The sequence below is a fragment of the Anomaloglossus baeobatrachus genome, chromosome 5 (genome assembly GCF_048569485.1).
Source record: "Anomaloglossus baeobatrachus isolate aAnoBae1 chromosome 5, aAnoBae1.hap1, whole genome shotgun sequence".
NCBI lineage: Eukaryota > Metazoa > Chordata > Amphibia > Anura > Aromobatidae > Anomaloglossus > Anomaloglossus baeobatrachus.
In genome coordinates, this window is record NC_134357.1 from 218585332 (window position 1) to 218613307 (window position 27976).

Consider the following 27976-nt stretch of genomic DNA (forward strand, 5'->3'; position numbering starts at 1 on the left):
GACCCTTAGTTCCAGGTCCAAGCAACCTTGAAGACACCTTGTTGCTGAGTTCAGCCACCCTGCTTACCCAGAAAACTGTACTATTCAGTGATCCTCCAGGAGTGGCAATCTGCTAGTTCTAACATGAGCATAGGTGACATTATTCTTGTGAAAGACTGACAAATTCACAAAAATCAGTGGCTACGTGGACTAGTTACTACAACACTCCCCAGTATAGAAGATAAAGTCCGCAAAGTAGTAAGTAATAATGACCTGGGGGGACAAACCTAAAACATTGTTCAGACCAATATCTGAACTAACTCTGCTTCTACCCTAAAAGGACAAGGATGGTGACATCCACTGATGCTAGACAGGGAGTGTTCTGTCTTCTGCATTTAATCTGCATTCTTTATTGTTTAATTTGCTATACATCTATTTTTCCTTTACTTGGTTGTACGTTTATCAGCAATAACGTTGTATTTCATGCCTCTCTGCTCCATCACATTTGCGGTGCATTCTGGGTAGGATGTTTTCATTTTCTAACGACTCACATACTGAGGACCTTCTCTATTTTATCCCCTTTGTGATAGCATCGCTGGTAAGGAAATCTGTTTTGTGTCCATTAAAAGCTCAGGACTCTTACCACGTTTAGATATCTGCATCTACTAGCTAAATTCAAGCTGTTCGTACATTTGTACGTATATTGTCAGGCTTCTGTATGTACTGTATGTTTCCTGTTGTATTATACATGTGCTGACTGTACACATCTCATTGTTCCTAGTTTCACCAAACACATCTACTAATGTTCAATAAATACAGCCCTCCATCAAGCAACAGTCTCCTTATTGGGCTATAGTGGATAAAGGTTTAGCTGCCTGTCAAACTTCATACGCCTCACTGTCCATGTAGTGAGGACAGAATATGGGGTAAGGAAATACTTTGCGCATTGTTTTGTTTCATTTTTGTATGATTAATGCTTTAGTACCTGGTTATAGAAGAATAGCTGGCTGCAACAGGTAGTATCCTGTTCACTAGTTCTTTTACGGACATATCCAAGTTTGGGTCTACTGAGAAACAGCGTATCTGACTGCCCACTACAGTCTGGGCAGTAATATATCGTCCATCAACTCCAACCAGAACATATAATAGGTCCTCAACTATGACTACTTCCTGGGAGGGTAGAGGAAGGGTTCCTAAAGAAAGAAAAAAAAAAAAAGAGAGACAAGTGAAACATTATATTTGTATATGTGTTTTTAAAATGTATGTATATTTTATGTATGTTAACCCTCTAGTAGCGAACCTCACAGGTGAGCAATTACTACTGAGTGGACTCCCTTCTTAAAGAAGGACTTGGTCAGTTTAGGTTCAGACCATGATTAAGACGGTTTGTTGAAATGCGTCGCTCTGACCTGGGCATTTAATATTTTTATGCTGCATATTTTCCGGATTTTATGAAAAAATATACAAATAAAAAAGATTACTTTTTAATCCATCATGAGATTGCGCTGGATTCATGCTTTATAGTGAAACATATAAGTTGATATAAATAACACAGAAGTGCATCTGAATAAATTAGAATATCATCAAAAAGTTAATTTATTTCAGTAATTCAATACAAAATGTGAAACACATTATATAAAGTCATTACAAACAGAGCAATCTATTTGAAGTGTTTATTTTTGTTAATGTTGATTATGTCTTATAGCCAATGAAAACTCAAAAGTCATTATTTCAGAAAATTAGAATATCATAAGACCAAATGGAAAAATGATTTTAAACTCAAACGTTAGCCTACTGAAATGTATGTACAGTAAATGCACTGCATACTTAATCGGGGCTCCTTTTGCATGAACTACTACATGAATGCGGCGTGGCATGGAGGCGATCAGCCTGTGGCACTGCAGAGGTGTTATGATAGCCCAGAATGCTAGGATACCAGCATTCAGCTCGTCTGCATTGTTGGGTCTCATGTGTCTCATCTTCCTCTTGACAATACCCGATAGATTGTCTATGGGGTTTAGGTCAGGCGAGTTTGCTAGCTAAAGAAGCACAGTGATACTGTGGTTATTAAACCAGGTACTGGTACTTTTGACAGCGTGTACAGTGGGGAAAAAAAAGTATTTAGTCAGCCACCAATTGTGCATGTTCTCCCACTTAAAGAGATGAGACCGCATAGGTAATTTACAGAATACGTAGACCACAACTATGAGAGACAAAATTAGAAAACAAATCCAGAAAATCACCTTATCTGATTAGGCAATTTTTTATTTTTTTTTTAAATTATAGTGGAAAATAAATATTTAATCATCTAAAAACATGCAAGATTTCTGGCTCTCACATACCTGTAACTTCTTTAAGAGGCTCCTCTGCCCTCCCCTTATTTCCTGTACTAATGGCACCCGTTTGAACTTGTTAGCAGTATAAAGTATACCGGTCCACAACCTCAAATAGTCACATTCCAAACTCCACTATAGTGAAGACCAAAAAGCTGTTCAGTGCAAGCAGAAACAAAATTGTAGCCCTGCACCAGGCTGGGAAGACCATCTGCAATAGGCAAGCAGCTTGGTGTGAACTGTGGGAGCAATAATAAGAAAATGGAAGACATACAAGACCACTGACAATCTCCCTCTGGGGCTCCACGCAAAATCTCACCCTATGGGGTCAAAATGATCACAAGAACAAAAAGCAAATATACCAGAACCACACGGGAGGACCTAGAAAATGACCTGCATAGAGCTGGGACCACCATAACAAAGGCTACCACCAGTAACACACTACGCCGCCAGGGACTCAGATCCTGCAGTGCCATACGTGTCCCCTTGCTTAAACCAGTATATGTCTGGGCCAATCTGAAATTTGCTAGAGAGCATTTGGTTTACCCAGAAGAGTATTGGGAAAATGTTATACGGTCTGATGAAACCAAAGTAGACACACAACTGTTTGGTAGAAACACAACTCGTCGTGTTTGAAAGAGACAGAATGCTGAGTTACATCCAAAGAACATCATACCTACTGTGAAGCATGGGTGTGGCAACATCATGCTTTGGGGTTGTTGCTCTGCAAATGGACCAGGATGACTGATCCGTGTACATGAAAGAATGAATGGGGTCATGTATCATGAGGTTTTGAGTGCAAACCTCCTTCCATCACCAAGGGCATTGAAGATTAAACATGGCTGGGTCTTTTAGCATGATAATGATCCCAAGCACACCGCCAGGGCAACGAAGGAGTGGCTTCGTTAAAAGCATATATAGGTCCAGGAGTAGCCTAGCCAGTCTCAAGATCTCAACCCCACAGAAAACCTTCAGAGGGAGTTGAAAGTCTGTGTTGCCCAGCGACAGGCCCAAAACATCAATGTTCTAGAGATCTGCATTGAGGAATGGGCCAACATACCACCAACAGTGTATGCCAACCTTGTGAAGACTTCCAGAAAACGTTTGACGTTTGTCATTGCCAACAAAGGATATATAACAAAATAATGAGATGAACTTTTGTTATTGCCCAAATACTTATTTTCCACCATAATTTGCAAAAAAACAAAAAAAACCCTTGCCAAATCAGACAAGGTGATTTTCTGGATTTGTTTTCTCAGTGTGTCACTCATAGTTGTGGTCTACCTATGATGTCAATTACAGGCCTCTCTCATCTTTTCAAATGGGAGAACTTGCACAATTGGTGGCTGACTAAATGCTTTTTTCCTCAATGTACATGTGCCAAGTCCTGCTGAAAATGAAATATCTATCTCCAAAAAGCTTGTCGGCAGAGGGAAGCATGAAGTGCTCTAAAATATCCTAGTAGATAGCTGCACTGACTTTGATAAAAGACAGTGTACCTAAACTAGCAGATGAAATGGCTCCCCAAACAATCACTGATTGTGAAAACTTCACACTAGACCTCAGTCAGTTTGGTTTGTGATTCCACTCTTCCTCTGGACTCTGGGACATTTATTTCCAAATGAAATGCAAAACTTACTATCATATGAAAACATCACCTTGGACCACTGAGCAACAGTCCAGTTCTTTTTCTCCTTGGCCCAGGTAAGACGATTCTGGCGTAGTCTATTGCTCATGAGTGGCTTGACACATAGAATGCGACAGTTGTAGCCCATGTCCTGGATACGTCTGTGTGTGGTGGCTCTTGAAGCACTGACTCCAGTAGTCCACTCCTTGTGAATCTCCCCCCAAATTTTGAAATGATCTTTTCTTAATACTATAAAATCTGCGATTATCCCAGTTACTTGTGCACCTTTTTCTAACACACTTTTTTCCTTCTACTCAACTCTCCATTAATATGCTTGGATACAGAACTCTGTGAACAGTCAGCTTCTTTAGCAATGACCTTTTGCGGCTTACCCTCGTTGTAGAGTGTGTCAATGACTGCCTTCTCGACATCTCTCAAATCAGTCTTTCCCATGATTGTGTAACCTACTGAACCAGACTAAGGGACCATTTTTAAGATTTATGAAGCCTTTACATGTGTTTTGTGGTAATTATTCTAATTTTCTGAGATGACTTTTTGGTTCTCCTTGGCTGTAAGCCATTATCAACAACATTAACAGAAATAAACACTTCAAATCAATCCTTCTGTTTGTAATGACTCATAATATATGTGTTTCAATTTTTGTATTAAATTACGGAAATAAATTTACTTTTTGATATTATTCTAATATATTGAGATGCACTAGTACTAACATAAGATTGATTTCAACATGAGCATGGCCTGAATAAGTGGAATGCTGGTCCAGGGCTCAAGATGCAGACTAACATAGGTATGCTCTCACTAGCTTATAAAATAAAATTAAAAAAAAAAAACGCTCAGATTCTCACCCTAAAAAGTGGGACAAATGTAATGTATGTCATTCCATATGTCATGCGAGTGTTATGACAGTATTTGCTGTTTTTTCTCTCCTAGCATCCGTATGACATGAGTCATACATCCATATGCAAAGCGATTTTCACATCATCTTTTACATACAGGTCCGACTTGGTTCAGCACATCCCAGAAAGTTCCCCGATTCCGTCTATCAAAGGCTATGGAGACTTGTTCTGAGACTCCATAGGATTTGAGCAGCAGCTACTCTCAGCTGATGCTGCGCTCCATGAGAACCGGTGACTGTGAAGTGTGGTAACGTTACTGACATCAACGATCTTCACAGGCGCCGAGTCTCGCAGAGCGCACTGTGAGCCAGGAGTAGCCACTGCTCAAAGTCTATGGAACATCAGAATGGGGCTCCATAGACTTTGATCGATGGAATCGGGGAATGTCGTCGGAAGCTAATGACTACTAAGGACCTGTATTGGAACTTTACTTTTTAATAACTTTTTATTTCTCTGAGGTTTTTCAGGTTCCCCTTTGTGAATGACATCAGATTCCCTAGACTACGTCCCTGCCTAGGGTTTTTTTTTTATTATTATTTTTAATAAATAAATTGATGAACCAAGGAAAGAGTCAGGGAGTGTTTTTTTTCAAATATAGTCTTTTTGTGTGTTTTTTTTTTCCTTTTACTTACTGGGTTAGTAATGGGGGTGCCTGAAGAGACCTATCCATTCCTAACACCAGGGCTTGATGTCAGCTGCGTTTTTGGACAATTTACAGCTGACATCTGTAACATTATATCCCCCCAGCCTGTATCATATTGCAATCAGGCTTCAGCCGTAGCTATTGCCCTTGATTTGGGGGGGTTGCATATATATTGTTCTCCTCTGCAGGGGGCTTGCCTAGTACACAATCTCTGGAGGCTGTGTCTAGGAACCCTTTTCTAGCTACAAGTAGCAAATGCTAAGGGGGTGGATCTAAGGAGGGGTGGGAGATTCAGCCCCATGTTTTAGTTTTTAGTTATGCTTTGTTGAGTGAAGGGTGAGGACCTGTGCTAAGGCCAGCTCCTTATCGCCCGTACATGGACGATTGGACTTTGAGGACTTTTGCATTCTCCTTGGCGCCCCTGGACCTACTTCCTTTGTGTGGACTCTAAAGAACCATTTTAATATTGCATGTTTTATGCTCCCTGCCTCATTAAATCTTCTTGGATTGTTCCTTGGCCTGGCGTCCCTTACTGCTCTGTCGCATACCCCGTCACAACATCAACTCCAACTACTATTATCCCGATTTCAAACACACTAGGGCGATTGGGAATACCCAAGGCAAAAAAGCCAGAATTGGCGCATCTAATATGATGAGCCACTTCTGGGGCTGCTTTGGGCTGGTATTTTTAGGTTGGAAAGGGCCGGACTTTTCCAGCCAAAAATAACAGGTTTCAGCTGTTTGCTGTACCTTTATTGTTTTCATAAAATAAGGGGTACTTCATATTGTTTTTTCCACTTAATTACTTATTTATTACATTAAACAAACCTAACCACTTGTAGAATAAACTCCACATGAAAGGCATTAAAGGGTGCCATTTTATAATATTTAGGGAGGTTGTGAAATTATATATCTGTAGGATAAATATCCATTCTAATATTTTTTATCATATATTTATATCTTTCTTTACTTTTTTCCTTAGAGATGTGTGTGTAAAAATTGGACGGATGACAAGTAATCAAAATGCTGCGATTTTTTTTCCTCAGCCCAATTACAGATTAGGAAAAACTCACAATGAACACTGCCTCATTGAATAACATTGATGCGAGTGCAATGCAATTTTTAATCACATTGCATTTGTCCACTTTATATGCAAGTGGGAGCAAGTCTTTAGAGAGACTGTCCTAGCACCAAATGACTGTAGAAACCGAGCAAAGACACTCGGTCTGGATTTGTCATCGCCAAACAGTTAGGTGCAAATTTTTAAACTGCTTGTTTTTCAACAATTTCTGCCTTAAACCAAAAGAAAAAAAGTGGAAACTCACCCCGCTGTATGTAGCAGTTTCAGTCCAGGAAATGGGTGCCAGCTCCTCTGTTAAGGCATTGACCAGAAATGTAAAAATGAAGGCATAAAGGAACAGCATCTTCCAAGGAGCGATGAGTAAAATAAAAAATCTTTATTGAAAGCATTTTAAAAACACTAAAAAAACGGCAGCAAGTTAACACTTGGCGCGTTTCTGGCGCACAAAAAGACTCCCTAAGGACATCTTTTTGTGCGCCAGAAAAGCGCCAGATGTTAACATGCTGCAGTTTTTTAGTAGATCTCACATTTTATGAGAGACCACAGGTTCTCTATGGTGTTCAAATCAGGTAAACAAGGAGGCTATAACATTATTTTTTCATCTTTTAGACCTTTACTGGCCAGCCAGGCTGTGCAGTATGAACCAACAGACATAAGAAGTCTTTTAGAACTGTCAAATAAATACCCTTTATTTCTCTTACACTAGCTCAATGAAGTATAACAAGAAAATGCATATAAAAAACATTTTTATTGATACAAAAAGTCATTAAAGCCATTAAGGTGGAATAATAATTACAAAGTGGTATGATAAAACCAAGTTCAGACAGACACAGGAGGGTGAAAGAAAACCCCCACAGGTCTACACATCACATCTCTATGCATAGTTTCTTAGGACCATGTAATTGCCACATAGACAAAATAGATAGATAAATTCCCAGTTAAAGTAACTAGGGATCTCTCTGTTGCTGGGTTGGTAAAATACTGAACAGCACAACCAGAGAGTCACCATACAATAGGGGAAAAAAAAAGCACAGTGGCATACAGGTACACCAAGTATAAACCATGCAGACTGCTTACCAGAATAGGACGTTTAGACAGGTGGGGGGGCAAGTCCCAACACGTGTTTCGCGTGTTGCTTCGTTGGGGGACCGTAGACACTGAGGGGGAAGTGAGGGTATATCTGTCTTCCAGAGTCCACATGATGCAGCTCACCTGACGCACTCAGGGTCCTCAGGTGCAATGCTGCAGACGGTGCGGGCTCTCCAGTGCTCCACAGGCTAGGGAGAACACTCCCAGTGATGTAATTTACCCATGGAGCATGCGCAGACCACGAACCAGAAAGTGCGTGCCACTGTCACCATGTTGGAGACTGGCAGCGCTAAGGGCAACAGCAAATAGATATCTCTGTGCATTTAGCACAACAGGTCATGCACAATAGCACCAATCTAAAGATAAATAAACAAGGGCATACAGATCTCATCAGTATAGCAATAATCAAATATATTTAATTCCAAGGTCTTGCAGTGCTGGATGTAAGTCCATAGGACCCTAGCAAATCGACATGATCATATTCCAGCAGGGTAACAGTCGCAACATCTCATCAGGGGGCTCAGCAGAGGAAAGGAAGACACACTAATGGAAAGATAGTGAAAGAAAATATATTAAAAATTTAATAATAAAACGAGCAAACAGGGACTGGGGCAAAATCTATATCTATTATAGATTGTAAGGAGATAAAACATTTTTTTTTTTTAAATAGTTGTCAGCTGAACTAAGAATGATGAGACAAAGGTGGCTCTACGAGGGAGAACAGAGATAGGATAGTATATCTATAGGGCAACAATTGCTCCACACAAAGCAACTAGTACCAGGCAAAAAAGGAGGAAGGAAAACCGGGTCGAAGAAAAGAAGCAAAGCTTTGCTTCTCATTCAACCCCTTAGGTGCCACAGTATCCAGAAGGGAGATCCACCGGCACTCTGTTCGTGCCAGTGCCTTGTGGAGTTCCCCCCCTGTCAGGCCAAGATGAAACCGGTCAATACTTCTCACTTTAAGACTCGAGGGATCCGACTCGTGCTTCAACCAAAAATGGCGTGGGAGGGTTTTCAAGGTGTTTATATCCTCTGATTTTACCTTTTTGGATGGTATGATATCTCTAACATGCTCCCTCGTCCGGGTCTGGAGTTCACGACTAGTCAGACCCACATATATCAACCCACAGCCACACGTAGCGTAATATATCACGCCCGTGGTGCTGCAGGAGATATAGTGTTTGATCTGAAAACTCCTGGACCCGTCCGAGGGATCAAATGAGGTGGCTCTAATGATGTTTTTGAGGCGACAAGCGACACAGGAGCTACAGGGGAAACAACCCCATTTGGGGGCGTCCCGTGTCAAAAGGCAATCCAGAGAAGGAGACGTAGTGACTATGCACTATGGTGTCCCTGAGACTCCTCCCACGTCGCGCCGTTATCAACGGGCGAGGGGGGTAGCATGTTTTTCAGGGATGATTCGGTCTGTAAGACCGCCCAGTGTATAGTCAAAATCTGTCTGATCAGAGTCTTCTCTGGATTGTACCTCAACAGGAGGCGATCACGTGGGGTCTGTGTAGCTCGATGGTATGCCTTTTTAATGGAACCCTGGCTATATCCTCTTTCAGTGAAGCGTACACACATTTCCTTGGCCCGCTCCTCAAAAACCTGTCCCTCTGAGCAGATCCTCTTAAGGCGAATAAACTGACTAGTAGGGACAGCATTAATGGTGGTTCTAGGGTGGCCAGAGGAAGCGTGTAATAACGCATTCGCCGACGAGGGTTTCCTAAATATATCAGTAGTCAGGCGACCCCTGTTCTCAGCGGATATAGTCAGATCCAAAAAATCCATTTTCACTGCGTCAAAACGATGTAAAAAAAATATTATAATCATTTGAGTTCAGTTGGCGCACAAAGTCCTCAAGCTCCACAGCGGTCCCTCCCCAGATGACAAAAAGGTCATCAATGAAGCGGAGCCAGCACAGTGCATGGGAGCTAGCACACATGCCATCGAACACCTCCCTCTCCCAGTATCCCAGGAAGAGGTTAGCGGAGGAACAGGTTTTTCAGGAGCGGGCCAAGGAAATGCGTGTACGCTTCACCGAAAGAGGATATAGCCAAGGTTCCATTGAAAAGGCATACTATCGAGTCAAACAGACCCCACGTGATCGCCTCCTGTTGAGGTACAATCCAGAGAAGACTCTGTCTGATGAGACCAAGATGAGATTTATTTCAACATTTAACCAACAATGGGGTTGCATCAGACAGATTTTGACTAGACACTGGGCGGTCTTAGAGACCGAGCCATCCCTGAAAAAGATGCTACCCCCTCGCCCATTGAGGACGGCATGACGTGGGAGGAGTCTCAGGGACACCCTAGTGCATAGTCACTACGGCTCCTTCTCTGGATTGCCATGTGACAAGGGATGCCCCAAATGGGGTTGTTTCCCCTGTGGTTCCTGTGTCGCTTGTCGCTACAAAAACATCATTAGAGCCACCTCATTTGGTCCCTCAGACGGGTCCAGGAGTTTTCAGATCAGACACTATATCTCCTGCAGCACCACGGGCGTGATATATTACGCTACGTGTGGCTGTGGGTTGATATATGTGGGTCTGACTAGTCGCGAACTCCAGACCCGGACGAGGGAGCATGTTAGAGACATCATAGAGTCCAAAAATGTAAAATCGGAGGATAAAAACACCTTGAAAACCCTCCCACGCCATTTTTGGTTGAAGCACGAGTCGGATCCCTCGAGTCTTAAAGTGAGAAGTATTGACCGGGTTCATCTTGGCCTGAGAGGAGGGGGAACTCCACAAGGCACTGGCACGAACAGAGTGCCGGTGGATCTCCCTTCTGGATACTGTGGCACCTAAGGGGTTGAATGAGAAGCAAAGCTTTGCTTCTTTTCTTTGACCCGGTTTTCCTTCCTCCTTTTTTGCCTGGTACTAGCTGCTTTGTGTGGAGCAATTGTTGCCCTATAGATATACTAAATTTTTAATATTTTTTCTTTCACTATCTTTCCATTAGTGTGTCTTCCTTTCCTCTGCTGAGCCCCCTGATGAGATGTTGCGACTGTTACCCTGCTGGAATATGATCATGTCGATTTGCTAGGGTCCTATGGACTTACATCCAGCACTGCAAGGCCTTGGAATTAAATATATTTGATTATTGCTGTACTGATGTGATCTGTATGCCCCTGTTTATATATCTTTAGATTGGCGCTAGTGTGCATGACCTCTTGTGCTAATTGCACAGAGATATCTATTTGCTGTTGCCCTTAGCGCTGCCAGTCTCCAACATGGTGACAGTGGCACGCACTTCCTGGTTCATGGTCTGCGCATGTGCAGATGGCGCGGTCTCCTACTCGGTGCTCCATGGGTAAATGACGTCACTGGGAGTGTTCTCCCTAGCCTGTGGAGCACTGGAGAGCCCGCCCCGTCTGCAGCATTACACCTGAGGACCCTGAGTGCGTCAGGTGAGCTGCATCATATGGACTATGGAAGACAGATATACCCTCACTTCCCCCTCAGTGTCTACGGTCCCCCGACTAAGCAACACACGAAACACATGTTGGGACTTGTCCCCCCACCTGTTTACACATCCTATTCTGGTAAGCAGTCTGCATGGTTTATACTTGATGTATCTGTATGCCACTATGTGCTTTTTTTTTTTCTCCCCTATTGTATGGTGACTCTATGGTTGTGCTGTGCAGTATTTTACCAACGCAGCAACAGAGAGATCCCTAGGTACTTTAACTGGGAATTTATCTATTTTGTCTATGTGGCAATTACATGGTCCTAAAAAACTATGCATAGAGATGTGATGTGTAGACCTGTGGGGGTTTTCTTTCACCCTCCTGTGTCTGTCTGAACTTGGTTTTATCATACCACTTTGTAATTATTATTCCCCCTTAATGGCTTTAATGACTTTTTGTATCAATAAAAATGTTTTTTATATGCATTTTCTTGTTATACTTCATTGAGCTAGTGTAAGAGAAATAAGGGGTATTTATTTGGCAGTTCTAAAAGACTTCTTATGTCTGTTGGTTCATTATGCTTTATGAAGCCTTTGCCATATAATTGTATTATGAGATCCAGTATTGTCTCTCAACTTTGTTTCATGCTGTGCAGTAGTCAGATGCATGTGATGAAGCATTGTCCTGCATGAAAATCATGTTTTTCTTGAACCATACCGACTTTTTCCTGTACCACTGCTTGAAGAAGTTGTCTTCCAGAAACTGGCAGTAGGTCTGGGAGATGAGCTTCACTCCATCCTCAACCCGAAAAGGTCCCACAAGTTCATCTTTGATGATACCAGCCCATACCAGTACCCTACCTCCACCTTGCTGCCGTCTGATTCGGAGTGGAGCTCTCTGCCCTTTACTGATCCAGCCTCTGGCCCATTCATCTGGCCCATCAAGAGTCACTCTCATTTCATCAGTCCATAAAACCTTTGAAAAATCAGTCTTAAGATACTTCTTAGCCCAGTCTTGACGTTTTATCTTATGTTTCTTGTTCAAAAGTGGTCGTTTTTCAGCCTTCCTTATCTTGGCCATGTCCCTGAGTATGGCACACCTTGTTCTTTTTGAAACTCCAGTAACATTGCAGATCTGAAATATGGCCAATCTTGTGGCAAATGGCATCTTGGCAGCTTCACGCTTGATTTCCCTCAATTCATGGACAGTTATTTTGCGCCTTTTTACCCAACACGCTTCTTACGACCCTGTTGGCTATTTGCCATGAAACGCTTGATTGTTCGGTGATCACGCTTCAAAAGCTTGGCAGTTTCAAGACTGCGGCATCCCTCTGCAAGACATCTCACAATTTTGGACTTTTGAGAGCCCGTCAAATCTCTCTTCTGACCCATTTTCCAAAGGAAAGGAAGTTGCCTAATAATTAAGCACACCTTACAAAGGGGGGATGATATCATTACACTACACCCCTCCTCATTATAGAGATGCACATCACCTGATTTACTTAATTGGTAGTTGGCTCTCAAGCCTATACATCTTGGAGTAGAACAAAATGTCTAAAATGTCTCTTTTTTGATCATGTGATCAAAAAACTCATTTGTCTAATAATTCTGCACAGTGTATGTAGAACAGAACACGTTGATTGTTTGCATTTTCCACTAATCTAGAAGGGATTTACTATGCTAGCATGCAGAAAGCACCTAATCTGCTTAGTGGCAGCTTAGTGGGGTACATTTTGCTTTCATTTTTCAATAGTGCTGTATAACCTGAGCATTTGCAGCTGTAGACGACCAAATCAGTTTTTCTTTTAGGCTATGTGCCCAGGCTGCGGAAAATGCGCGGATTTTGCCGCGGATTTCTTGCGGAAAAGCCGCGGATTTTCCAGAAATCTGCAGCACAGCTAATCCCCAGCCATTTCTATGGCATTTGGGAAATGCTGTGGCCACGCTGCGGATTTTTCCGCAGCGGAAATCGTGCGGATTTTCGTGCGGAAAAATCTGCAGCATGTCAATTATTGTTGCGGATTTCTCCGCAGGGTCCCATATACTTACCTGCCTTGATAGAGACCCGAGTCACATTCTCCGTCCAGTGTAGCGGCAGCAGCGCGGTGAATCCAGCCAGATACAGGAAGGAAGAGGTGGGCGGGGCCTGCACAAGCTCCGATCATGTTACAGCCGGAGCTAGTTCAGGCCCGCCCACCTCCAGCACAGTGAACCAGACGCTGCCTGACAGTGACCCGGCCGTCGGAAAGCGAGGTGCTGCATGATGGAGGTAAGTAGGAGCACCCCGATCACTGCACCACTTGTTCTGCATTGAGGATGCAGTGCCGAAGCCATGGTACTGTATCCTCAATGCAGAATGCCCGCACCATATCCGCACCACATTCCGCTGTATATCCGCAGCATTGAAACAGAGAAAGTTCTGTTGCGGATTTCTGGGAGCACCTGCGGAATGTCTTGCGGATATATCCGCAGGACAATGTCCCCGTGGGCACATAGCCTTAGGCAGTATCATAATTCTCCAACAATGTTTCCTTACTCTGGAGTCTAATTTCACTTGTTCAGTCACTCTTGTAGATCTTGGCATAGTGATACTTTATCCACAGAAGCAGGGTCAATAACTTTCTGCAATGCCCATCATAGAAAGACTAGAGCTTCTGCAGTAGTATAGCAGTACAGTATATTTAAGCAGTAAAAAAAATTATAGTCATGGCCGAAAGTTTTGGCATCCTTGAAATTGTTCAAGAAAATGAAATATTTCTCCCAGAAAATTATTGCATTGTTGCAATTACACATGTTTTGTCTTCTATGTTTATTTCCTTTGTGTGCATTGGAACAACACAAAGAAAAATAAAGATAGAAAAAAACAAATTTGACATAATTGTACACAAAACCACAAGAATGGGCAGGACAAAATTGTTGGAAATTTCCTCAATCCTTGCATTGTGTGTCTGTGTTTAGCACAATAAGCATGGAGAACAGAAAGAAGAAAAGAGAACTTTTTGAGTACTTGAGAACCAAACTTGTTGAAGAATATCAACAATTTAAAGTTTACAAGTCTATTGGCAGAGATCTTGATGTTCCATTGTCCACGGTGTGCAAAATAATCAAGAAGTTTACCACTGTACCTAACCTCCCTGGACGTGGACGGCAGAGAAAAGTTGATCAAAGGTTGCAACACAGAATAGTCTGAATGGTGTATAAGCAGCATCAATCATGATCCAATGAAATTCAAGCTGTCGTGCGGGCTTAAAGGGTACTTTACATGCTGCGACATCGCTAACGATTTATTGTTGGGGTTACGATGTTTGTGACGCACATCCAGCGTTGTTAGCGACATCGCAGCGTGTGGCACGTACGAGCGACCTTCAATGATCGCAAAAGTGGTAAAAATCATTGGTTTTGGAGAGGTCGTTCAAACACGAAATATCGTTGTCTGGTGAGTAGCGATGTTGTTCCTCGTTCCTGTGGCATCAAACATCGCTATGTGTGACACCGCAGGAGCGACGAAAATCTACTTACCTCCGCCCACCGGCAATGCGGAAGGAAGGAGGTGGGCGGCATGTTCCAGCTGCTCATCTTCGCCCCTCTTCTGCTATCGGACGGCTGCCGTGTGACATCGCTGTGACGCCGCATGAACCGCCCCCTTAGAAAGGAGGCGGTTCGCCGCCAACAGCAATGTCGCAGGGCAGGTAAGTCCGTGTGACGGGTGTTAGCGATGTTGTGCACCGCGGGCAGTGATTTGCCCGTGACGCACAACCGACGGGGGCGGGTTACGCTCGCTAGCAATATCAGTACCAATATCGTAGCATGTAAAGTACACTTAAGGTGCATGAGTGTCAGCGAGAACTATGCATCAACATTTGAATTAAATGAAACGCTATTGCATGATACCCAGGAGAACTCACTGCCAACAAAGACATAAAAATGATAGACTGCAATTTTCCAAAATGTACGCAAGTAAGCTAAAATCCATCTGGGAAAGAATCTTGTGGACAGATGAAAGCAAGATAGAGCTTTTTGGTAAAGCACATAAATTATACTGTTTACCGAAAAAAAGAATAACGCCTACAAAGAAAAAATAAACAGTACCTCCAGTCAAATATAGTGGAGGTTCAAAGATTTTTTGGGGTTGTTTGGCTGCCTCTGGCACTGGGTGCCTTGACTGTCAGCAAGGTATCATTAAATCTGAAGCTTACCAAAGCATTTGGGGTTGCAATGTAGTGCCCAATGTCAGAAAGATGGGTTTGCGTCCTAGATCATGGGTCTTCCAGCAGGACAATGAATCAAAACATAATTTATGATGCAAATAAATGCATTTTTAGTTTTTCTCTTAGGAGCAATGCATGTTCATATCCTTATATTCATTTTTAAAATATCTTAGCATTTCAGAGTGCAACTGCCTATTTGTTAATATATCTCATGCTCAGGATGTACCTGTTAACACTTGCGTGTTAATAAGTGCCATCAGCCTTTTTCCTATACTTCATGAAGCACCCAGAAATGGATAAAAACAAAGCGCTGGAAAGTTCTGAGGTGGCCAGCAAAGAGTCTGGATCTAAATCCCATTGAACACGTGAAGAGTATGGAGACGCGAGGGTCAGTGGGTGCGCTCATCCGCTGGCCTGGCTGTCTTTATAAAGACTGCAGACCAAGGCTCATCCCACTAAAGCTTGCACTCCTTCCTCGTGGGCAAAACACTACCCAAACAACACAGGGTAAGTGAATTAACAGCAATAAACCTGTAGGGAAAAAAGGCAAGCACAACGGCACACGATCTACCGTCTCTATGAATAGTATGTGGTAGTATAAGATCACATACTATTCACAAAGCACGTACGCCGTTGTGCCTGCCTTTTTTCTTATAGGTTTATTGTTATTTAAATGTTCGTGGTCTGCACATGTGCAGCAACTTATATAAAAGCCTACAGAATCAGGCTACAGCTCGGCTTTATTCCAGTGGATTCCGTCCGCTAGTAGCGTTTGCATACAGTAGCTCTGACGTCAACAGCATTACACAGGTGTCGGCTTTATAGCTCCGGCTTCCTCTCCCAGAAGCACATTATCCCACAGCCTGACTATGTCCACAAAACGAACACCCCGCTGCAGGTATGTTGACAAAGACATGCATGTTGGTTTATATTGTACATTCTCACTTGGGTCCTGTTAGTGCCTGTCAGGTACAAATGAGTTTATGTTATTTTAGATTGGGTTTGTAAAGGATATAGAGGATCTTGATAGGCGAGATGTCTCTTATTCCATCATTTGGATCTGCATCATAGTCTTGATAAGTACCCCTGTGCAAATCATTTCTTTACTTGGACTTTATTTCCCTTGCAGTCTGTGAACTACCACTCTGCATCAAACCAGTTACCTCAGTTATGTGACTGTCACCAGCATTACACTCTGTCCATATTAGATCTTGTTTCCTGTTTATTATTATCATTTTGTTTTAGATACATATCTTTGTGGCTGTTTTTATTTACTTATAAAAGAAAAACAATATCCCCCCCCTCCAATTTTTTTTTCCATGAAGTTGTTTTATTTGACATATGCATGCCATCTCATATGTTGAATAAGGATTTTTGATTCATGTCATGAATTCTTGTTTTTCATTATGTACAGTATACATAGATAAAACCTTGACAAAGGCACTAATGCTTAAACTTTTTTTCCCATAAGTGTACGGAGTCACAATAAAAAGACTTTATTGCTTTCAAGCATATATTTTCTATTAAAGAATCTTTGTGCAAACAGGTAAATCTTTTCTAGCTACAATATCGGAGTACACGTCCGTTGTCCCCAGCAGTCTGATTTAGCCACCTTAAGGGAATGTTTTCGGTTAGGATCGTGAATTCCTTGGTATGGAGATATGGCTGCAATTTTTTCACAGTCCAAACTAAGGCCAGGCATTGTTTTTCTATTGTGTAACACCAAAAGAAGAAAACCGAACAAGAGGTAACAAAATATTGTCTTTATTAATTTTTAATTAAAAAGAGCAAATAAATATTCCATGCTTACATTTTTAAAAAAACACACGACCATTGACTGGAAAAGGGGCATCACAAAAGGATAACCTGCATATAAATATATGTCACGCTCCCCGGGTCCTCACCCCCGCTCCCCGGCTCACCTGCCACGCTGCCCGCTCCTCAGCCCCCGGATTCCGTCCGTCCCAGGCCCCCTGGTCCCCGATTCCGGCGCCCGACGGCTTCCCAGGACCTGGCCGGCTCTCCTGCGTCCTCCTCTCAGCCTCCTTCCCTGGCTTCTGGCACCCGGGCGGCGCGCATGCGCGTTAGGGCGCGCGCGCGGTCACTGACCCTTTCTTAAAGGGCCAGCGTCCATTAACAGGAAATGAGGTTGAACAGGTACTGGGTATAAAGGGGGTTATTGTCCAAGGGGGCGGGGCCTGATCTTCGTGTTCCCTGAGCTAGGAGTCAGGTCTCCTGGTGTTTATGTGCCTGTACTCACCTATCTCTCTTTGTAGAGCCGTACCTGCCTCGCCATCCAGTCAGCCGTATCCTGAACCCCGCACACTGTCCGTCTGCCATCTGACAGTCCGTACCATCTCGGATCCCTGCGGTGACCCGTCATCTCGCTCCTGAGGTTCCGGACCCCGCCTGATATCATCTCGGCTTCCGAACCTGAGCTACGTCACCAGGACTACCATCTGTGACTCCGTGGTCCCAGGGACTCCTCCGCTGCCTTCACTTGCACGGACTGTTCTGCTGCCCATCAGTGCTTCAGCTGCCGGACTCCCTACCACCATCTTCGAGTTCGGTCCAGTGGATCCACCTCCTGGGTCTGCCCGACCGCCCGGCCGTGACAGTAAGATCAGGCCATGGATCCCGCTGCAGCACTAGCGGCCTTGCAAGAGGAACTCCAACGTCAGCATGAAGTCCAGACCCGCATGTTGCAATTTATGACCTCCGTGGACACCCGCCTGTACACGTTACAAGCATCAATGACGCCTGCGGCACCCAGGTCCCCAGCTAGGCAAGCCATGGCTCCCGCACCAGTGGCAGCCTCTTCAGATGCTTCCCGTCTCCGTTTGGCGTCACCACCTCGTTATGCTAGAGATCCCAAGACCTGCAGGGGCTTCATAAACCAGTGTTCCCTTCATTTCACGCAGCTGCCACATCTGTTCGCCTCTGACCAAGCCAAGGTCGCCTTTATAATGTCTCATCTGGAGGGCGAGGCGCTGGCGTGGATGAACCCCTTGTGGGAGAAGGAGGACCCCATGACCAAGAACCTTCAAGACTTCCTGCAGGCCTTTCGCAGCACCTTCGACGAGCCGGGACGCGCCTCTGCGTCTGCTTCATCCCTCCTCCGCCTACGTCAAGGAACACTGACGGTGGGCCAATATGCCATCCGTTTCCGTACTTTGGCTTCTGAACTCGGGTGGAATAATGAGGCCCTGACAGCCGCCTTCTGGGAAGGACTCTCGAGTCGCATCAAGGATGAGTTGGCGGGTCGTGACGTGCCCTCCACCCTAGATGCCCTGATTGCCCTAGCCACTCGAGTGGACAGTCGTTTCCAGGAACGCTCCAAAGAGCTGTATCGTGAGAGACGTGCAGTACGGCACTCCCCTCCTCCACAGAAGTCCTCTGTGCCTCACTCATCAACAGCTGGGATTCCTGTCCACGAGCCCATGCAGGTTGACCGAGTACGACAGTCTGACCAACGTAGAGCAGAGCGGCTCGCCAAAGGCCTCTGCTTTTACTGCGGAGAGGGCACTCATCTCTTACGCTCCTGTCCGGAAAGGCCGGGAAACTCCAAAGCCTAGGGTTGGTAGGAGAGGCCACCCTAGGTGCTGGGACTCTCTCAGACCCAGTTATGTGGACGGTACAAGTGTCAACAGGAGAGACGCGCTTCACGGCTGAGGCATACCTCGACTCCGGAGCAGCAGGCAATTTTATCCAGCAGGCCACGGTGGACAAGTACCAGCTGCCTGTTACTCCACTCGATAAGCCCCTAGTGATTGCCTCGGTGGATGGGAGACCCCTCTCTGATACCATCTCCTGGATCACCAAGCCGGTGGAATTGCGTATAGGTGCTCTGCACACCGAGAACATCGCTCTCTACGTCCTTCCACACATGTCCCATCAAATCCTGCTGGGACTTCCTTGGTTGCGGACACACGAACCATCAGTCAGCTGGTGTACTGGCGAAATCACTCGTTGGGGCTCTGCCTGTCATGAGAGATGTCTAAAGTCCCTACAACCAATCCGACGTCCCCCGGCTCCAGAGAACCTACCGGAACTGCCCTCGGCCTATTGGTCCTTCGCGGACGTTTTTGACAAGAAGGAGTCTGAGGTACTTCCGCCACACCGTCCCTACGATTGTGCCATCGACCTGCTCCCAGGAACAACACCACCTCGAGGACGGATATATCCGTTGTCTCCAGCTGAAACCAGGGCCATGTCCACATACATCACGGAAAGCCTGGCAAAGGGATTCATCCGGAGATCCTCCTCTCCTGCGGGAGCAGGCTTCTTCTTCGTTAAGAAGAAAGAGGGTGACCTTCGCCCATGCATTGACTACCGGGGCTTGAATCAGATCACCATAAAAAACAAGTACCCCCTACCGCTCATCCCCGAATTGTTCGACCGGCTCAGAGGAGCCCGTGTGTTCACCAAACTGGATCTTCGGGGTGCCTACAACCTAGTTCGTATCCGCTCTGGGGACGAATGGAAGACCGCATTTAATACTCGCGACGGGCACTACGAATACTGCGTGATGACCTTCGGTCTGTGTAACGCTCCTGCCGTATTCCAAGAACTGGTGAACGACATTTTCCGGGACCTCCTCTACCTCTGTGTAGTAGTTTATCTGGATGACATCCTTGTCTTCTCTCCGGACCTCCAGACCCACAGAGAGAACGTAAAGCTGGTTCTACAAAGACTGAGAGAGAATCGTCTCTACGCCAAATATGAGAAGTGCGTCTTTGAGCAGTCTTCTCTTCCTTTCCTGGGATACATCATCTCGGGTACTGGGTTGCAGATGGATCCAAAGAAGGTCTCCTCCATACTCAACTGGCCTCCTCCTTCTGGACTGAAGGCAATCCAACGGTTCCTGGGATTCGCCAACTACTACCGCCAGTTTATCCCGCACTTCTCCGCCCTGACTGCTCCTCTCTCCGCTTTGACCAAAAAGGAGGCTAAACCAAAGGACTGGTCACCTGCGGCCGACGCCGCGTTTTGCTCTTTGAAGCGAGCTTTCGCCTCCTCTCCTGTACTCCACCGACCGAAGTTAAACCGCCAGTTCACCTTGGAGGTGGATGCCTCCTCCTCAGGAGCCGGAGCAGTGCTCATGCAAAAATCCTCCTCCGGGAAGATGGTGACTTGCGGTTTCTTTTCTAAGAGCTTCTCAGCACCTGAACGGAATTACACCATCGGTGACCGAGAATTATTGGCGGTCAAACTAGCTCTGGAGGAGTGGCGTTACCTCCTGGAAGGAGCAGTGTACCCCGTGACCATCTACACGGACCACAAGAACCTGGAATACCTGCGGTCCGCTCAGCGACTGAACCCACGGCAAGCCAGGTGGTCCTTATTCTTTGCCAGGTTTGACTTCCAGCTCCACTTCCGACCCGCGGACAAGAATGTACGCGCCGATGCCTTGTCTAGGTCCCTCATGCCCATGGAGCAGGAGGAAGAGACTACCCAACCTATCATCCCTCCTAGCAAGATTGTTCCGGTGGCTCCCGTCACTCTGGCCCAAATACCACCCGGGAAGACCTATGTCTCGGAGACCGACAGGCTAAAAGTGTTACACTGGGGTCATGCCTCAAAAACAGCCGGCCATGCAGGCCAGAGGAGAACATGGGGTGCGATTGTACGCCATTACTGGTGGCCATCCCTTCGCACTGACGTCGCCGCCTTTGTCTCTGCCTGCTCCTCTTGTGCCAGGAACAAGACGCCCAAACACCTGCCCTATGGCCGTCTTCTGCCTCTACCGATACCCTCAGTTCCGTGGCAACACATAGCTATGGACTTTATTACGGACTTGCCATTGTCATCCGGACACACAGTCATATGGGTCGTGGTGGATCGGTTCTCTAAAATGGCCCATTTCGTCCCTATGGCTGGACTGCCCTCTGCTCAGGAACTCGCGGACGCCTATATACAACACATCTTCCGCTTGCATGGCTTTCCATTACACATCGTATCAGACAGAGGAACTCAGTTCACTTCCCGCTTCTGGAGGGCTCTCTGTAACCATCTGGGAGTGACTCTGGACTTTTCATCTGCATACCATCCTCAGTCTAATGGCCAGGTAGAGAGGGTCAATCAAATCTTGACCTCTTTCTTACGTCACTACGTCAATGCCCATCATGACGACTGGTCCGCCCTTCTACCTTGGGCTGAATTCTCCCACAACCACCACTTCAGTGAGTCGTCCTCCAGCTCTCCCTTCCATGTTGTTTACGGGCTTCAGCCTTCCATCCCATTGCCTGTATCCCCCTCTTCGGATGTCCCTGCTGCAGATACAGTAGCCCGTGACTTTGCAAACATTTGGGACTCTGTCAAAACGTCCCTTGGGCGTGCTTCCCTGCGGATGAAAAGACACGCCGACAAGAGACGTCTGGACCCTCCGTGTTTCTCTCCTGGAGACCTCGTCTGGCTTGCTTCCCAGTACGTCCGCCTGAAGATACCATCATACAAGCTGGGTCCTCGCTACATTGGGCCGTTTAAAGTCCTCAGCAAGATTATTATTATTATTATTATTATTATTATTTATTATTATAGCGCCATTTATTCCATGGCGCTTTACAAGTGAAAGAGGGTATACGTACAACAATCATTAACAGTACAAGACAGACTGGTATAGGAGGAGAGAGGACCCTGCCCGCGAGGGCTCACAGTCTACAGGGAATGGGTGTTGGTACAATAGGTAAGGACAGAGCTGGTTGCGCAGTGGTCTACTGGGCTGAAGGCTATTGTAGGTTGTAGGCTTGTTGGAAGAGGTGGGTCTTGAGGTTCCTCTTGAAGCTTTCCACGGTCGTGGAGAGTCTGATGTGCTGAGGTAGAGCGTTCCAGAGTATGGGGGATGCACGGGAGAAATCTTGTACATGATTGTGGGAAGAGGAGATAAGAGAGGAGCAGAGAAGGAGATCTTGTGAGGATCTAAGGTTGCGTGCAGGTAGGTACCGGGAGACTAGGTCACAGATGTAGGGAGGAGACAGGTTGTGCATGGCTTTGTATGTCATGGTTAATGTTTTGAACTGGAGTCGTTGGGCGATGGGAAGCCAGTGAAGGGATTGGCAGAGTGGCGAGGCTGGGGAGTAGCGAGGGGAGAGGTGGATTAAGCGGGCTGCAGAGTTTAGGATAGATTGGAGGGGTGCAAGAGTGTTGGAAGGGAGGCCAGAGAGCAGGAGGTTGCAGTAGTCGAGGCGGGAGATGATGAGGGCATGCACTAATGTTTTTGCAGATTCTTGGTTAAGAAAAGCACGGATCCGGGAGATATTTTTGAGTTGTAATCGGCATGAGGTGAAGAGGGCTTGGATGTGTGGCTTGAAGGATAGAGCAGAGTCGAGGGTCACTCCAAGGCAACGAGCTTGTGAGACTGGGGAGAGTGAGCAACCATCAAGTGTGATGGAAAGGCTTGTTGGAGGAGATGAGTGAGGAGGAGGAAAGACAATAAACTCTGTTTTGTCCATGTTAAGTTTTAGGAATCGCGCCGAGAAGAAGGATGAAATAGCAGACAGACATTGTGGAATTTTGGTTAGTAGGGAGGTAATGTCAGGTCCAGAGAGGTAGATCTGTGTGTCATCGGCATAGAGATGATACTGGAAGCCGTGGGACTCTATGAGCTGTCCCAAGCCGAAGGTATAGATGGAGAACAGCAGGGGTCCAAGAACTGAGCCTTGGGGGACACCGACAGATAGGGGGCGAGATGAGGAAGTGGTGTGAGAATGGGAGACGCTGAAAGTTCGGTCGGTTAGGTATGAGGAGATCCAGGATAGGGCCAAGTCTGTGATGCCCAGAGATGAGAGAATCTGTAGTAGGAGGGAATGGTCTACTGTGTCGAAGGCAGAGGACAGGTCCAGGAGGAGGAGGACAGAGTAGTGTCGCTTGGCTTTGGCGGTTAGTAGATCATTGGTGACTTTGGTTAGGGCAGTTTCGGTAGAATGATGTGGTCGGAAGCCAGATTGAAGCCGGTCAAAGAGGGAGCAGGAGGAGAGGTATGAGGACAATTCAAGATGGACATGCTGTTCCAGTAGTTTTGAGGCGTAGGGGAGAAGGGATATGGGGCGATAGTTTGACACAGAGGATGGGTCAAGGGAGGGCTTTTTGAGGATGGGTGTAATAGAGGCATGTTTAAAGCATGAAGGGACTACACCACTTGCTAGTGATAGGTTGAAGAGATGGGTTAGGGCTGGGATGAGGACTGCGGTGATGTTGGGGATGAGGTGCGATGGGAGCGGGTCCAGTGCACAGGTGGTTAGATGTGATCTTGAGAGTAGAGTGGAGAGATTGTTTTCTGTCATGGTGGAGAAGCTGGATTTGGAGGAAGATGGCTGAGTAGCTATGATGAGGGGCTGTGGTGATTGTGGGCCAAAGCTTGCTCTGATGTTGTCAATCTTCCGCTTGAAGAAAGAGGCAAAGTCTTCAGCTGAGATGAGAGGAGAGGGAGGTGGTGCCGGAGGACGAAGGAGAGAATTGAAAGTGTTGAATAGCTGTTTAGGGTTGTGAGAGAAAGAAGATATGAGGGATGAGAAGTAGGTTTGTTTTGCAGCAGTGAGTGTGGACTTGAAAGTGGTGAGGGACTCTTTATATGCAATGAAGTGCTCAGTGGAATGAGACCTCTTCCATCTGCGCTCAGCAATTCTGGAAGCCCGTCTAAGTTCTTTAGTCTGCCTTGTGTGCCAGGGTTGCCTGTTGATTGTGCGGGTTTTGGTGTGTGTGAGGGGGGCAGCTGATTCGAGAGCTGCAGAGATTGTAGTGTTGTATAAAGTTGCAGCGGCATCTGCATCATGTAGAAATGCAATGTCTGTGAGGGGGAGAAGGGACTGAGAAAGGGCGTGTAAATCAATGTGTTTGATATTTCTGCGAGGGTGTGAAAATTTGTGGAGGGGGGGTTGCATACTTGGAGAAGAGAGGGAAGAGAATGTGAGTAGGTTGTGGTCAGACAGGGGGAGAGGCGAGTTAGAGAGGTTAGATAGGGAACAGAGGCGAGTGAAGATGAGGTCCAGCGTGTGGCCATCTTTGTGAGTAGCTGCAGAAGACCATTGGGTGAGGCCGAAGGAGGAAGCGAGTGTTAGAAGTTTGGAGACAGATGAGTGGGAAGTGTCAATGGGGATATTGAAATCACCCATGATGATGGTGGGGATGTCGGTGGAAAGGAAATGTAGTAGCCAGGTGGTGAAATGGTCAAAAAAGGCAGTGGCTGGCCCTGGAGGGCGGTAAATGACAGCCAGCTGAAGGTTGGAGGGGGCGTAGATGCGTACGGAGTGCACCTCAAAAGAGGGGAGCGTGACAGAGGGTGGTAGTGGAATTGGGGTAAAGGAGCATTGGTCGGACAGGAGCAAACCAACTCCTCCACCATGCTTGTTACTGGGGCGGGGGGTGTGAGAGAGTTGGAGACCGCCATAAGAAAGTGCAGCAGGAGAGGCTGTGTCAGAGGGGGTGAGCCAGGTTTCTGTGATGGCGAGGAAGGAGAGTTTATTAGTGATGAACAGATCATGAATGTAGGATAGTTTGTTGCAGACAGAGCGAGCGTCTGCAATGAGGTTTCCTACAAGCTACAGCTCCCGGCCACGATGAGGATACCCAACTCATTCCACGTCTCCCTGCTCAAGCCGGTTATCCTTGGTCCCTTCTCCGATGCTGCCAGTCCGGCCCCTCCACCTATTGCCGATGACGACATCTATGCGGTAAGGGATATCGTGGCCATGAAGACTGTTCGAGGTCGGCAGTTCTTCCTGGTGGACTGGGAAGGGTATGGTCCTGAGGATAGGTCTTGGGAGCCCAGGGAGAACGTGGGCACTCCTCTTATCCGTGCCTTCATGTCCCGGTTGCGGGGTGGGGGGCGTGGGGGGGGGGTACTGTCACGCTCCCCGGGTCCTCACCCCCGCTCCCCGGCTCACCTGCCACGCTGCCCGCTCCTCAGCCCCCGGATTCCGTCCGTCCCAGGCCCCCTGGTCCCCGATTCCGGCGCCCGACGGCTTCCCAGGACCTGGCCGGCTCTCCTGCGTCCTCCTCTCAGCCTCCTTCCCTGGCTTCTGGCACCCGGGCGGCGCGCATGCGCGTTAGGGCGCGCGCGCGGTCACTGACCCTTTCTTAAAGGGCCAGCGTCCATTAACAGGAAATGAGGTTGAACAGGTACTGGGTATAAAGGGGGTTATTGTCCAAGGGGGCGGGGCCTGATCTTCGTGTTCCCTGAGCTAGGAGTCAGGTCTCCTGGTGTTTATGTGCCTGTACTCACCTATCTCTCTTTGTAGAGCCGTACCTGCCTCGCCATCCAGTCAGCCGTATCCTGAACCCCGCACACTGTCCGTCTGCCATCTGACAGTCCGTACCATCTCGGATCCCTGCGGTGACCCGTCATCTCGCTCCTGAGGTTCCGGACCCCGCCTGATATCATCTCGGCTTCCGAACCTGAGCTACGTCACCAGGACTACCATCTGTGACTCCGTGGTCCCAGGGACTCCTCCGCTGCCTTCACTTGCACGGACTGTTCTGCTGCCCATCAGTGCTTCAGCTGCCGGACTCCCTACCACCATCTTCGAGTTCGGTCCAGTGGATCCACCTCCTGGGTCTGCCCGACCGCCCGGCCGTGACAATATATAGGAGTGTGCATAAGTCGGGGAATAGTACCGGGGTGGATCAATAAATGTATGTATATAGGTAAATCTCAACAGGGAGATAAAGTGTCAAGTGCTAAAGCTATGAGTGTGGCCAGAGGTCATACCACAGAGTACAGCTCAGCTGCTTGTAGCCAGCAGAGCAACCAATATAAACCAAGAATAATTCACCCAAAGTACTTTGCCCAAACTTCCAATTGCAGGTATGAACACATAAGGAGGAATTGCTCTATATAACAGCAACAGATAGGCAGATCGTCATATGAAATTATTAAGGTGTCAGAATCGGCACAACATACACATAATACGCATAATAGTGAAGTGTTTACCCTGCAGGTTGTGGAGCACTGTTTCCTAAGTCCTATAACGTGACGCCCACCCCGACTCGTGCACGTTCTGTTGCCATCTTCTTCAGGGGGTGGTGTCATCAAGGATTGCAGAGAGTTAAATGCGCACAACCGACCAATAGGTAGAAGGATTGTGCGCATGCGTATTAGCCATATTAAGTAAGGAATCACGTGGGAAGAAGTGTCAGAACACGTCACAGCCATAACACTGCTATGGCGAAGGAGTGGGCATGGTAGATACAAGGTGGGTTTGTCAACGGAAAGGAGTAAATCAACTGCGGTAGTTCAATTAGAGTATTTTATATAATGGAGGTATTAAAATATGGTTACACAACCAAATATAAACTTCTGCGCGGAAAAGCCGACGGTCACGGATCATATGGGCGGGTCAGTATAATCACGTCCCCATCCAATGGGAAACTCATGACACATCATAGTGTGTCATAAGAGGGGCGGAGAAGTGGGCGTACCAGAACGATAAAGGTTTACAGCCTAATTTCAGTCTTATTTATATATAAAATACGTATAGGCACCATTCACGTGTATCGATATTATACAAGGCCACTCGCAGTACATAAACAGACGGACATAATATGGGCGGGGAAATACAATACCACCTCCGTCTATATAGAGATCTCATAATATATCACGATGTGTCATCAGGGGGGCAGAAAAACTGGGCGTGGCAGTCAAGTAGAAGTAGATCGGACCGAAATCATTTGTATATAGATATTATGGGGTGGTTCCACAGCCAAATAAGGGCTCATAAGTGAAACAACCCACAGGAACACAAACAAATTCAAAAAGTATGGACGGTAAATAACACCCTCAACTGAATAAAGATTACATATAAATTACATATACATCATCAGGGGGCGGAAAAGTCCAAAATAAGTCCGCCCAAAACTGCAGGTACAGCCGGGTCACACTCCCATATATTTATATGCAGGTTATCCTTTTGTGACACCCCTTTTCCAGTCAATGGTTGTGTGTTTTTTTAAAAATTTAAGCATGGAATATTTATTTGCTCTTTTAATTGAACATTAATAAAGACAATATATTGTGACCTCTTGTTCGGTTTTCTTCTTTTGGTGTTATATATTAAATTCCGAATGGTCCTATTGGTCCAATATACCCCCACACTTATAACTATGATCTTTTGATAATAATATAATTTCATACATTTGTTGGTGTGGTACGGGTTCCTTCTCTAATAATTGGTGTTTATTGTTTTTCTATTGTGGCATAGGCCCTCTCTCGGTACAACAGTTTCTGGGACAGATAGGCTATCGGATGTTCCTGACTGTTGGCCTCCTCTTGGCCAAGTACAGCTCCCAATCCGGTATCCCATGCATCTGTTTGGGCAATGAATAACGGCAGCGAAAGTCGGGAACAGTAAGGACTGGGCTCTAGGATAGCTGGGATTTCAGCTGAAGGAATCCGGACTCGCATTCTTGGGTCCAGATGAGATTGCGGGCATAATGTTTGGTGATGAGGTCAGTGAACGACTTTGCTACTGAACTATAATTGGGAATAAACTTTCGATAATCTACTTGTCCCTAGGAATGTGCAGACTTGTTTTTGTTTGACTGGTTGGGGCCACTGGGTAATGGCTTCTACTTTTGTGGGATCTGGACAAATGCACCCACTTCACACTCAATATCCCAGGTATAACAGCTCGGCCATCACTATTTAGCATTTGACAGGTTGTATGTTGGATACCTTCTGCAGCACCTGGGA

At 46.1% G+C, this 27976-nt stretch overlaps 1 protein-coding gene and 1 long non-coding RNA gene across 6 annotated transcripts in view; one reads left to right on the top strand and one right to left on the bottom strand.

Moving 5' to 3' along the window:
* Window positions 1-971, top strand: part of LOC142311068 (uncharacterized) — a 36261-nt gene extending 35290 nt beyond the window's left edge. The window contains exon 3 of the long non-coding RNA XR_012754237.1: window positions 761-971. This is a non-coding gene — a long non-coding RNA (uncharacterized LOC142311068). The remainder of the gene's footprint in view (window positions 1-760) is intronic.
* Window positions 1-27976, bottom strand: part of TUBGCP2 (tubulin gamma complex component 2) — a 948782-nt gene that overhangs the window by 506253 nt on the left and 414553 nt on the right. For all 5 annotated transcript variants that reach the window (XM_075349130.1, XM_075349129.1, XM_075349127.1 and 2 more), the window contains one exon: window positions 965-1172. In XM_075349130.1, coding sequence (XP_075205245.1) covers window positions 965-1172 — 208 coding nt within the window. The remainder of the gene's footprint in view (window positions 1-964; window positions 1173-27976) is intronic.